The following is a 13,686-nucleotide window of genomic DNA, read 5'->3' as shown; positions in this document are numbered from 1 at the left end:
AATAGGGCCTACTGTCTCACGCATGCTCCGCTCCGTGCGACGTTGATCTGATGATTTGAAAATAATTTCGCATGGAATCATATTGTTAAAATGGATTTAGTTCATAAGATGGAGTCTCTTTTGTCTCATTCAAACGAGTTAAAGAAGACGTTTTAGCAATTCCTCAGTATATAGAGTGAAACTATAAAAACGATTGTCGAGGAATAATGATTTTTAAACGTTCATATTGGTTGTGTCGTAAATGCAACAGGGAGAAATAACCATGAGCCGGGGATAAACTCATGAGACTCATGACACCTTGATAGGATTTAGCGCGTCGCTAGAAACGATGCCAGTGCCGCACTAGAAAGAACGGTGCCACCAAGTCATACTGCGTATTCAGTATTCTATTGTTTATTTCATACACATTTTAAGGATACGGCCAGGATCAGAAAGTTTGGTACCATGTCTGTACTGATGATTTTCAACTGGGTATGATAATTAGTACGGTAGCTTTTGAAACATAAGAAAAGATTCTTTGACGGAATTCTTTCCCCAAAGCCCGGATAAACGATCTAGGATACGGAGCGCACCCCTCTCCCTGGCAGGAGTTATTACACTTACGTTATTGTTGGAGCACTCCTATTTAGATCTGTATGGTGAGACATGAGGTGCATATCTAACTGGATGGGGGACGATTAGGGTTAGCATCAGGGTTAACATTTATATACCAATGGATGAAATAATTGATGTATCATTTATCAAACAAAATCAAACTAAAAAACACTATTGATACAACTACACATTTAAGCGCTCATATCACAATCACCTAGGCCCAAATGTATTGAATTTAATGTAATTGCGCAATACCAGGAAGTATGTGAGGCCATAGAAGGGAATTCCCAGGCGATATCAATGGAGGTCGAAACTTAAAACTTTGATAATCTCGGGACCCCGAAGTTGATCAAATTGTATATGTCACGGGCATTTTAATTATTTCTGCGCAGATCTTAGCTGTTGATGTCCAGCTATCGATCGAGGCGGGGTAGAATTTACTGGATTCGTTGAATTGAAGGTTTTAAAGAAAGTTTTGGAACTTTTCGTAACTCAACGCTTCAACCTCGAGACAACCTTCAAGTAACGGATGGTTGGTGACCGTCGTCGTTGAAATCGAAAATATATGTGAAATGTCGCAAACCCCCGATATTGATTTATGAATGTTACACTATCTACGAAAGTAATACCGGTATACGTTTCATATGGCTGAAATGGATGGAAGTTCTGGTGGGTTTTAATTTGAGTGTAGAATGTTTTCAGGCATTTTTTTCTGTAAAGAAAATTTAAAGCTTTTGAATTTCAATTTCAGATCCATCATCATTTGACCCAGATGTATTCAAGGAAATTTTGGATGGTATATCAGATGCAATAGAGACCAATGACTGTACAACTGTGAAATGTTTGCTAGATGCGAACAAAGATCTAATCAGTTTTGTTCTGAATCCTGGAGAATCTCAACGATTCTTCCTTCATGAAGCTTGTAAAAAAGGCTTTGAAGATATAGTGCTGATTTTACTGAATTATGGGGCATATCTATGCATGGAAGTGTCTTCAGATGAGGTATTTTGTTATTCTATCGTTAAAATATAACATTGGGGAATAACGTGCTACCGGTTATAACTTCGTTAGGGGGGCGGGCGAGGTTAAAAGCAATGTACTTTTCTTGTAAGGGGATATCTCTTTAGAAGATAACTTAATGCAAAGAGGCATCTCCTAAAACATTTCAAAAATGATCCGATGCAAAAATAGATTTCAGTACCGTACTTCATTTGTGACTAATCAATGAAATCAATATCCTTGCATCAGTGAGAGTGTCCAGCATAGATCAGTTGTTTCAGGGTATACCAGTAATTAGGCCACAATGTTTTGATGAGGGAGGTTGTCAAGATGTATGTGTACACATAAAAAAGTATGGTACCAAGCTCGCACGAGGGGAAGATGGGTTTTAAAAATGGCAAAATTGCCGGTACAGACTAACTATTCGAATGCGAGCTCCCTTTATGGTAATGCGTTTTCATTTTCACACTCTAAAATACTAACAGGGCACTCCGCTTAAACTCGCTTGTGAGAACGGACATCAGAACATAGTTCATTATCTGCTGGAGGAAGGTGCCAAACTTCACGATCCGGTCATTAGTGAAACATCGCCGATCCATGCAGCTGTAATGAATGGACACAAAAACGTCATAGAAACTATCATTGAAGCCAACAGGCCAGGTAATCAAGGAATCAGTTTGTCATCTTGGCTGGTATACGGACAAAGTGTAATTTTCTAATGAGTATATATATATTTATTATAGCAAACGATTTCAGGAGTTACATTTTCCCCTATGCAGGTATAGCGCAAGTGATTAAATGTTTTCATATAAAAAATTTTTAAAAATTTAATTACTTGCGCTATGCCTGAAGAGGGGAAAATGTAACTCCTGAAAACGTTTGCTATAATAGATATATATATATATATATATATATACTCATTAGAAAATGAGATTTGTACTGCTTTTGCTTCTATGGATTTTCAACTATTTGAACTCTCTACCAAAGATCTAAAGTGTGATTTGAATAGGCCTATCGTTGTTACGATTGTGAAAATCAATCAATTCGAATGTAGATATCTGGATGAAATTACTTGTTCACCAGTATGACCTTATCTATTCTTAAATAAGGCAGTTAGTTCCATTTCTTTTAGGCCTAATATTTCTGGGATCCGGGTTGTAGCTAGCCAGGCCCGATCATCAAAATATCATGATTTTCTAATCGGTCTAAGGGCCTATTTCAAAACTTTCCCAAACTAAATCAGAAACATTACTCACTAATTATTAGCCTGACATGTCTTTTAATTGGGAAAGGTTAAACCTTTGATCTTTTAAGATATAAATAAGTATTGTGAATTGAATGTTTTTTTATTGTCAATTGCAGTGAGTATAACAGGATTTCCGAATATCAACGTCATATTGTACGGGGCGTGTTTATTTGGACATATCGATATAGTGGAAATGTTGCTGAACTATAATATCGATTTGAACGCTATTTTGCCGGTCAATAGAATTCCTTTTGCTGATATTTGTAATATGAAAAACTTCACCGCGCTTTATGCAGCACTTTCAGGTAAATCTATCATCAACTACTGACATGAATATTTTTCCTGTCTTTAAATGCCTTCATTTTATATAAAGATCTAATATGCTAATATTTTTGTTGTTGTAGCTGAACATATAGATATCGCGACTATGCTTCTTAAAAAGGGTGCTGAATTGAACCAGTTGTTGGTGAATGATCACGTTGAAGCTTGCGGGCAATTACTTCGACGTTTTATTGAGTTCAGTGGACCAGAAAATTCTAGGGTAAATACCCCTTCATGTAATATTTTTTGTAGAGATACGCCAAGCTGAAATGTGAAATGCCCCACCGTTATAAGCTTAAACCTTTCTTATGAAACTGGATCCTGGTCTTGTAGTGATGGAACAAAAGCAAACTTCTCATTTTCAATTATACTTCCTGATAAGCTTTTTTTCATGAATATGCAATTCAATCTTTTCAGAGTGGATATTTAAACTGGCGCAATCTACGTATGAACATCCAAACTATACCAAGAATCTGGCTTGAGAACAGTTTAGATAATTTGGTCAAAGTGAATTTGTCAGAGATTAAGTTCCAGCAACTGCCTTCTTGGCTGCCATGGGAAATGCCTTTTTTGGATGAGTGCGATGTTTCTTCGAATGGATTAAGCATAATTGAGGCACCGACAGAAATTCTCTGTAAAAAGTAATGTATTACAATAACAAAGAATTTTTCATTGCTCTTGCAATAGAGGCTTGCTAGAATTTGTCATGTTTATTGAAGATCTCATTGATTATAATGAATTTCTTTCTTATTTTACAGTCTTAAATTTCTAAACTTGGCTCGAAACAAGCTATCGACACTCCCGATTGAGATTTTCCAGTTACCAAATCTAGAAGTTTTGAATCTATCCTACAACAGTCTCAGTCATCTACATAACGCTCCTCTTAATTCTGCTAATCTATACAGTTTGACAAATACACTGATGGACACAATGTTCGATATGAGCTCCTCATTTGACGCATGTGAATCAACACGTATGTTTATGATTCATTAAGACATCGAAGTTTATTGACATGTATATTTGCTCATTTCGATAAGAAATTGATTATATAACGTGGATTATTTCATTTTCATATACTCACAGAAAGAACATCGTATGTTGCTCAGTGGAACTGCGGAAATTTACAAGTTTTAGATGTCTCACAAAATCGGCTGTCTGAGCTCCCACCTGAAATTTGTCAGGCAACTAGTCTCATCAAATTAGATGCTTCACACAATCTTTTGACTGAGTTTCCAAAGCCATGGAATTGTCAATTGGTATATTCAACTTGAAAAAAGTTCATCTTGTATCAGAAAATCTCCATATTATTTTGATTTCTCAAGTATCTTTGATGGTTTACAGGAATCTCTTAACCTGAGTGGTAACATGCTTAAATATTTCGTCAAGAATATTGACATGTTTTGGTCATCTAGTTTGAAGATTCTTCGGTTAAACCGAAATCAGATTACTCAAATTCCGGAAAGTGTTTGCAGACTGGGTAAATAATCTTTGCCATCTGAATTGATTCAGGATTGGCAGTGAAGCTAAATGGTTCTATTTCATGAAAAGAATTATTCAAAATCTTTTAGTTAATCTTCAAGACCTTCAGTTGGCGCACAATTCTCTGGATCAGCTGCCACAGGATGACTGGTGGCAGGTGAAAAAGCTAGAAAAACTAGATTTGCGAGGAAATTGTTTGGGTGACCCAGAGAAGTATGAAGACACGCGAAGGTATTCATATACATAGTGTACCACGAAAATGAACATTTTGCTTCGTAGTGCTATTACATACTTTTATTCATCCTATATTGTAGAAATGAGATGCAAGGCAGATTACCGAAGCTATTGAAAAATGCTTTAAAGAGGAAAACCAAAGCTCAAGAGAAAGTCAGGGAACACAAATTACTATCACTTCCGCTGGCATTGCGCAGAACGCTGACATACATTTCACTGCAGAATAATTATCTGTATGAAGTTCCTGATGTATTGTTTGATATGATCAACATCGAGAAGATCGATCTACGAGAGTAAGTGTCCATTAGAAAAGAGTCTTATATTCTTAACATTTTCGAGATGGTCGATAAATCCATGTGTGTTTTATTTATTTCAGAAATGTGATCAGGTCATTGCCTAAAGAACTTGGAAAATTGCCGGTAAAATGTCACCTTCTGGTCGATGAAGAGGCTATTGATCCATCTTTATTGAGTACATTAGGTTCTGGTGCGTGCAGTCATTGATCTTGAATTTGTGAAGATATTTAAGACTCTTGGCGCACTCTCACAAAAACATTTGCATCTATCGTTTCAGAGGATGTACACAGCATGAAAGTTTCAAAAATACTCATGGAAAACCTCAAAGCTCAACTACGCGATTCAAGACCATTCTACAGGATGAAGTTAGTGATTGTCGGAAAGGAGGTATCATTTGTTTTATTTTGAAGAAAGCTATGTTCAATGTTCCCAAGCACATGTACAATGTTCCCAAGCACATGTACCATGTTCCCAAGCACATGTACAATGTTCCCAAGCACATGTACAATGTTCCCAACCACATGTACAATGTTCCCAACCACATGTACAATGTTCCTAACCACATGTACAATGTTCCTAACCACATGTACAATGTTCCCAACCACATGTACAATGTTCCCAACCACATTTACAACGTGATCCTTAATGTATTATTTTTGTATGCATTACGTGTAGCGTCGCGGAAAAACCACTCTGTTGAAAGTATTGTCTGCAAAAGATAAAACATCCAGGACCGATTTCTATCAACAATTGTCTACAACTACTGTCGGTGTTGATATTAATGACCTCGTTCTTCCAGCACCTAAGGTAGCTTTTCTTGAATATCATCTTTATTAGCTTTCTAAACATTTTCTCAATAGGGTGAAATTTTGATATTCTTCTTCAGCCTGATGGCCCTAGCATACAGTTCTCGTGTTGGGATATGGCTGGACAGTCGGAATACTATGTTACCCATCAGTGTTTCCTTTCGAGCAATGCTCTGTATTTAGTTGTCTGGAATCTTACTTTACAAATGGAAGGAGTCGAGAATATTCGCACGTGGCTTCTTAATATTCAGGTATGAATCCTCAGCACGGCTTAAAATATAGCTGTGTTTCATTATGTAAAATTTTTGTGTTGGAGCATTATTGAAATATTTCAGTCAACGTATGATGGCAAATGCTTCAGTAGATTAACATACCGGTACATGTATTGTATTGAACTCTAGAAAATGCTGCTGTTGACTCAATTGACTTACTAATTAATATTTACCCCATAAGAGTTTACCCAAAATCTCTTAGAACCTACAGTAATTTAAATATTGAATCTATTGAAGGCAAGGGCTCCTGATTCTTGTGTCATAATTGTTGGCACTTATCTGGATAAACTGGATCCATCACGAAGAGAGATAATCATTCAGAAACTAACCGATGCAATCTATGAGAAATACGGCCGGCCTGGGTATCCTCAGATACGAGGATTCGTTTGTGTGTCGTGTCTCACTAAAGAAAACATCGATATGCTGAAGTCAACGATATATAACGTCACTGAAAGTATTACAGATGTGAAAAATCGGTCTGTAAAACTTTTTGGAAGACTTGTAAGTACAGCACCATTTTTTTAAAGTAATTTTGTTGGAATAGTGGATCTTACATTCTTGGCGTTCACATTTTACAGGTTCCTCACAGCTATTTACAGCTTGAAAGAATTATACTGAACAAAAGAGAACAAATGATCAGAAATGAGATTCCACCGGTTTTGTTGGCGGTTGAATTCGATCAGTTGATTGAGAAGATTCCGACAGATGTTAATGATATCGTCTCGGATGAAGAAGTAGCCAATGGTAATCTCATGAATGATTCAAAAGATCGTTTTATACAATTTCACGATAAGAAAAAAAGAAGAAAAAAACGAGTCCAAAATGTTACCCCGAGCTAATACATGTATTATTTGGCGTTTCGAATAGATCCTTAAATTGGTAGTCATCTTCAAAAATATAGAAGTATTTATATCATCACACCACAGAAAGAGTGTTTCATCATAGGTTATCAAACGATTGTGCGATATAGTTGAGTTTGGATTGGTTTTACCCTCATAGGTTCTTTATGTTTCCAGCTGTGAGATTTCTGCATGAAATCGGGTTGATACTACATTTCAACGACCAACAGCGAGCCCTCAATGTCTTATATTTCATTGATCCGTCTTGGCTGTGTAAAGTCCTCGCTAATGTAATCAACGTTAAGGTATAGTATTGACCAGCCAGCTGTCATAGTTTTTACCCATCACTCAAATCAGAAAAAATTATATGCATTTTAAAAAATTTTTTATTCAATAGTCAATCGTGAGACACATGAACAATGGAATGATTAGAATAAGTGACTTTGAGGCTTGTTTAATGCAATCTGGGGAAAACATGCTTTTTGCCGGTTTAGGTAAAAAGTACATTCACATTCTCGAACGATTTGACATCGCTCTTCAAATCGACGGCAACAGGTACTGGTATATTCAAAAGCATGAATTATTACTTAGACAGCGAGATAAACTCGTTGAAAATGCTTGTTATACAAATATAGTCAAAATCTGTTAAAACGATGTTTTAATGCCACTGTTTACTTAATATTTTTTTCAGAAGACAAATTTGCTCAAATTCAATGGAAATACCATTCTTTATAATGCTGCCAAATTCGTTAAAACGCCATATTTTTCATTAGTCTCAACAGTGGCACTTCAAAGGACTTTATTTCCAATTTGCATTTTTTCTTAGGCTTTTCATTCCGTCAAAACTCAGCGAAAATCGTTTTGGATACGACCGCAATGAAGAGTATTCACCCGGCGAAATTATGTATCGTTGGTACCAGATGAGTTATATTCCAAGTGGTTTCTGGAGTCGATTGATATCACGTCTGCTGGTCGGTGTTCATTTAAAATTACATCAGAAGATTGAAACGGATGATATACCGGTACCACAACCACAAAGTACTCTCGGAAAACAAACCTTCCTGGCTCGTGAGTGGAGTCTGTAAGTTTTATATATGACTTCTGATATTTGTAAATGTCACCCTACTATATATTTCCTTAGCAAATATGTTGATGATTTTCAGGAGAAGACGTACCAGTACATTGTTTAGTAACAGATTGAGGCGAAATACGGGCATCCAGAATTTTATCGAAACCGATACCGATCAAATGTTCTTTTGGCAGAAGGGAATTATGGTGTGTTACAGCGGCGGGCATTTCATCGTTGAATCATCTAGCGATCATTTCAGCGCAAATCTGGATGAGAATCAGGGATTATTGATCTCGGTTTTCTCGAAAGAACACGATTTTTCTCCTCTCGGCTTTTTAGCTGATCAGATCGATACGCTGGTGCTCGAGTGGTTTCCAGGTAATCATTCGCTCTGCGTCCCAATAGATGTTCTTTCCGGTTTTCATTGTGAAATTATATGTATTTTGAATAATTTTTTCAGGTCTTATGGGTTTTGGACGTGGAAAACCATTGACCCAGCGAATCATCCCGTGTCCAATCTGTATTAGTCAACAGCCTGATCCACAGATGGTTCAAGTAATCACTCAAGTTCCCTGTTTCACCTATGAAGCTTGCGCTATCGCTTTGAGTGATGGGGAAACTCACATGAAATGTATTCAAAAGCAAAGCATTCCTTTGAGAGAACTAATTCCGGATTTGACAATGGCCGATTTACCTTCGAAGTTGCACTTGGACCAGTCACAGTTGATTTTGGACCCGAGCAAACATAAACTACTCGGACAAGGAGGCGCTGCTAATGTCTATAAGGCTCTATATAAACAGAAACACGTTGCTGTAAAGTTGTTGCATTGCAGCGAAAATGGTACGTAATTCAACTTAAGACCTTCAACAGTTGAAGGTTGCAATATTGAATTTAAAATTTTATCAAATAACCAGAATGAATTTTGTTGGGTTAATAGTTAGGCAAACGGGTAGCTCCAACTCATCACAAGAAAGTCAGGACAGCCATAAAGCAGAGCAGATGAGGAATAGTCGGAAATCACATCGTTTGGACAGTTTGGGATTGGATTTTACAGTCGAGGAGCGAGGCCTAAAGGTAGATAAACATGAAGTTTAAACATTGTATGACATGAGAAAAAAATTCACTAGTTCCTGATATTTTATTGCGGTTTTCAGATAATATCATCATTGCGAGCCCTGAGACAGGAGGTTACGTTGATGGCTCGATTACATCATCCACTTGTGATTTCATTAATCGCTGCCGGTATTCAACCTTCTTGTTTGATGATTGAGTACGCACCGTTGGGCAGTCTACGTAGTGTTTTAGAGCAGAAAGTGTTCGAGCAACGAGGCACAGAGTTCGCTCAAAAACAGGGACTTCAGACATATTCCAGCGTACTTAGTCCCCTTCTGACACACAAAATTGCCTTACAGGTCAATAAATTAATATTTAGATAAACACCGAAATGGCTTTGAACTGATGGATGGTATTTACTTTTCAATACTTATATTACAGGTTGGCTTTGCTTTGAAATATCTCCACGACAGTAACATCATATATCGCGACTTGAAGGCACAGAATGTACTCGTCTTCAACCTTGATGAAAACAAACCGATCAATGTGAAACTTTCTGACTACGGCATATCACGTTTCAGCACCCCACAGGGGATCATAGGCAATGACGGAACTGCGGGATTCATTGCACCTGAAATTGAAACTGGTGTCGCTCATGATCAGCAGGTATGATGAGTGTCTACTGTACAAACAATTCCTCTTCATTTCCGGTGAATGTTCGCGTTAAACTGATGTTGAAATTTTTACACGCAGGTGGACATATTTTCATTTGCTATGTTTTTGTATGAACTTATGTCTGGTTATGCACCCTATCAACAATATCATCACCCGGTTGAAGTCAACAAAGCAGTTAAACGTGGTGAAAGACCTCAACTGAAGGTACCATACATTGAATAATAAGAATTCTCAATGTGCAGCATTTAAGTTGTCGTTTTGCTTCTCTAATAGGATGTTAGCGTTGATACTCAGTTTCCATTTATGGAAAAGTTGATGCGAGATTGCTGGCTCACTCGGCCCGACGAACGTCCATCTGCTGAAACTATCATCAAGAAAATGAAGGAACCGCAATTCCTTGCATTGAAACGAGTGAAACCGATGGATGATGAACCAGTATTGAGAAATGTCAATTGCCTCTATGCGGTATGTTGAAAATCTTTGGTCGACTTCAAAAACTTCAAAAATTCTAAAATATTCTGTTGTTACCGGTATATGGGTGTTATATTTCAGGGTAATAGAAATCAACTGTTGTGGATGTTTGGTGGTCAAGGAAGAGGTAGAATGTATCATTGTCTGAATATACGTCGTGGTGGATTTCTTCAACAGAATCAACCGATTCCTGGACCTAAACTCACATTCGCGGCTCGCATAGAAAATACATTGTGGCTCGGAAACCAGGTAATGAATATCGTATACAAACTATATGTCCATTATTGTTTGATCAATTGTTTAGTGACTTACAGTTTTACATTTTCAGAGTCATGAGATTGAAGTTTACTCATACCCAAAAGTGGGAATGCTCGAACGGATTGAGAGATTCTCATTAGATGCAGTTCCTATGTCGATATATCATGAAATTTCAACTGGACAGGTACAGAGAATATTCATAAACAGTCGAACCTCATTCCTATGATGTCCGTGGGAAAATGAAAAAATCATCTTACTAACTAAATTTCTCATCAACCATTTGATAAAATCAATTCCATAATTATCTCAATTCTATAATTACCTGAAAATACTTCACTTCAACTTTGATGTGCAATCAAAAGATTCAGAGGACACAAGAATAATGCATACGAGTCCAACTTTAAAAAAGGGAAACTTATTTTGGACCATGGTACTATGCGTGTTTATTTATGGCAATTGAAACGAATAGGAGCCCATAAGATTTTACATCGCATTACCGGATATTTCCTATTAATGTGATCGTACTTAGCAAACATTTCTATAGGAAAAGCTGGAAATTCTTAAATTCGTCGTACTACTGAGGTTTGTTGTAAGCCGAATCGTACTAACGAGGTTCCACTGTATTTTCATTGCCGGTAACTTCGGTCTTAGGACTGATTAATGTGTACCAGACAAACTGCAACTTTCAATTTCTCTGATTGAATTTTTTTATTCAGGAACCTGATAGGGAGTCGTTCATATATGGACATCAGGAATTCAACCAGCGTATTTATATCGGTACTAGCAATGGTTATGTAGTCATCTATGGAACAAAGAACGCCCATGAGGAGAATACCAGCACTTCATCATCAAGCAGGGACAACGATCAATTTTACGAGTCATTTTATAAAGGGAAAAAAGTCAGGTTCGAATGGCAGTTGATTTCGAAAGTTTACATACTTACTCATGAGACAGTTTGTTCATCATCAGAAGTGAAATGTATGGAACACGTTTTAGACCAATATGAAATATGGGTGAGTGCAGGTAATATGATAACCGTTCTGAGTACAAAAACGAGTAAAATCGAAGGAAAACGCATATACTTGGATGCGCAAGCGCAAATCGAATCGTTGAAATCGTTGGATGACAGAGTTTGGTGCATGCAGAAAGATGCTACGCGTATTCTTCAGTTTTCGGCGAGTTCTCGTCAATTAACTCGCGTGTTTCACTGCGACACGGATATTATAAATACGGTGATCGCAGAGAGTTTGATGACATCAACGTTCTCTGCAGCAGACGCAGAAGCAGACGCAGCCGATAGTTCAATTGATTCGATTTCTACTTTAGAGTCAACGCTGAAATCGGACACTAGTGATGACGTCGAGTCGTCGATTTTAGACGATATCGAACACGATACGACAGAAGAAAGTCTCGCCGATGTATTCCTGCGAAGTCTTCATAAGTCGCCGTTAGTAGTCAAAGAGGACGGCGACGGTTCGCAGAATGACAAGGAAACGTTGAAAAAAGTAGCGCAAATGATCGTCAGGGAAACTGATGAGAACAAATCGTTTGAAAGCGTCAGTACTGTGTACAATTCTACAAGTCATACTTTACCAAATCCACAGGCTGAATATACTTCATATGGCAAAACACGTGCTTCTACTATAAGTGGGGATAGGGATAACAGTCTAGATCACTCATTTGCGAGGAAGCATGCTTCTACTGTAAGTGGGGATGGAGATGTCAGTCGAGTTCATGCGTTTGTGAGGACTCATCCTAATCTGGAACACACACCGTCAATAACTGCTCGTAACATCGTGACGTCTGTTGTTGTGGTGAAGGATACGTTGTGGATTAGCAAAAAGAATGGCAAAATTATAGTAGTAAATATTGGAGATAATGCTGATTATGGGTGCATAATGGGTGTTTTACATTCAAACGCACACAGTCTGACGAGAGGTGTGATAAAACAGTTGATACCAGTTGGTGATAGGTATATCGTCGCGCAGAAATCATGTAATATGTCTAAACAAGATACAGACTCATTGGAGCATTATCAGCTGTACGTGTGGCAAGCGAACGACTGCAAAGGAATAAAAGACTTGCATAAATTTTTCCAGGAATTAAGAAGTGAGGAAATAAAATTTAAGGATGAAGAAAGGAAAAAATATGTGTAATTCTCCGTCAATCATAAACTACATGTTCGGTTGAATTCTTACATTAAAGAAGTTTCTTTTTATTGAAAATTCTATTTTTAATCATCTGTGATAATTTTGTAAGTTTATACATTATTGTGCAATGTATTTGTATAGTGGAACAAATATGTGTAAAAACGTGTGCAAATAAAATCTACTTTTCTAAATGATTCCATGATTTATGAAGGTGAATTAGTGTAAATTCAAATGATTGAACAGTTTTATGTTATTGTGCTATTAAGAGAACACTATTTATATTTTGATTTGTAATACATTCTTGATATGATGATGCGTCATATATTGATATATCGTGGTAACAATGAAATAAAATACGCAAATTTTTGATACATGAAAATCATTGGGTTTTCTTATTCAGTATTTCTTCGCCTTAATTTTTTTAATGGGTTTTACTAATCTACAGGATAACTATAATTTTTCAACTTGTAAGTATAGTCTTCATTGCCAAATATGGTTTTTATTGAGGAAATTAGATTAGGAAATTATTTTTTAGGTTGCATGCTTGAATGCGACGCTTGCTGACAGAGGATCAACTGATCATGTGCTGTACTGCTGCTAAACTTGATTCTGATCGGGCCAGTTTAGTGTAGATACATGTATGAACCAACGATCAAGACAATCATTGAAGCGTCTTCAAAACTTCCCAAAATAACTGGATTCCGTGTACGGACTGAAAGTTAATGCAATTTCCTGAAGTCCCAATTGGCCAAAAATGACTTGAGATTTAGCATTCTCATTCCCTGGATATGAGCCTGGACCCACTTTAGCTTTCTCATTCCCTGGATATGAGCCAGGACCCACTTTAGCTTTCTCATCCCCTGGATATGAGCCAGGACCCACTTTATCGGTGATTATCTTAAGAAGCCATGAATGATTGTGAC

General features: G+C 37.2%; 1 protein-coding gene across 1 annotated transcript; it reads left to right on the top strand.

Moving 5' to 3' along the window:
* Positions 1-890: 890 nt before the first annotated feature.
* LOC141905508 (leucine-rich repeat serine/threonine-protein kinase 1-like) lies at positions 891-13,116 on the top strand. Its single transcript, XM_074794384.1, has 30 exons — positions 891-1,263; positions 1,346-1,596; positions 2,079-2,253; positions 2,956-3,144; positions 3,244-3,380; positions 3,578-3,801; positions 3,919-4,133; positions 4,244-4,416; positions 4,502-4,637; positions 4,729-4,870; positions 4,954-5,166; positions 5,250-5,359; positions 5,447-5,556; positions 5,845-5,976; positions 6,056-6,226; positions 6,485-6,748; positions 6,826-6,991; positions 7,264-7,391; positions 7,484-7,641; positions 7,913-8,167; positions 8,250-8,533; positions 8,616-8,996; positions 9,094-9,230; positions 9,311-9,568; positions 9,651-9,875; positions 9,963-10,088; positions 10,158-10,349; positions 10,437-10,604; positions 10,684-10,797; positions 11,330-13,116. The coding sequence occupies exons 1-30, from the start codon at positions 1,239-1,241 to the stop codon at positions 12,767-12,769; spliced, it is 6,699 nt and encodes a 2,232-aa protein (XP_074650485.1). The 5' UTR covers positions 891-1,238; the 3' UTR covers positions 12,770-13,116.
* The last annotated feature ends 570 nt before the right edge of the window (positions 13,117-13,686 follow it).

Source organism: Tubulanus polymorphus, chromosome 5, assembly GCF_964204645.1.
Source record: "Tubulanus polymorphus chromosome 5, tnTubPoly1.2, whole genome shotgun sequence".
Classification (NCBI taxonomy): Eukaryota; Metazoa; Nemertea; class Palaeonemertea; order Tubulaniformes; family Tubulanidae; genus Tubulanus; species Tubulanus polymorphus.
The sequence above is the reverse complement of the archived record's forward strand: the minus strand, read 5'-3'. Positions and strand labels throughout refer to the sequence as shown.

Excerpts from the sequence above, each read along its gene's own strand:
- LOC141905508 (XM_074794384.1), top strand. The coding sequence starts at position 1,239 with ATGGCTGAAATGGATGGAAGTTCTG. Across the intron at positions 1,264-1,345 it reads TGAAATGGATGGAAGTTCTG|ATCCATCATCATTTGACCCA; the intron begins GTGGGTTTTAAT and ends TTTCAATTTCAG. Across the intron at positions 9,569-9,650 it reads CACACAAAATTGCCTTACAG|GTTGGCTTTGCTTTGAAATA; the intron begins GTCAATAAATTA and ends CTTATATTACAG.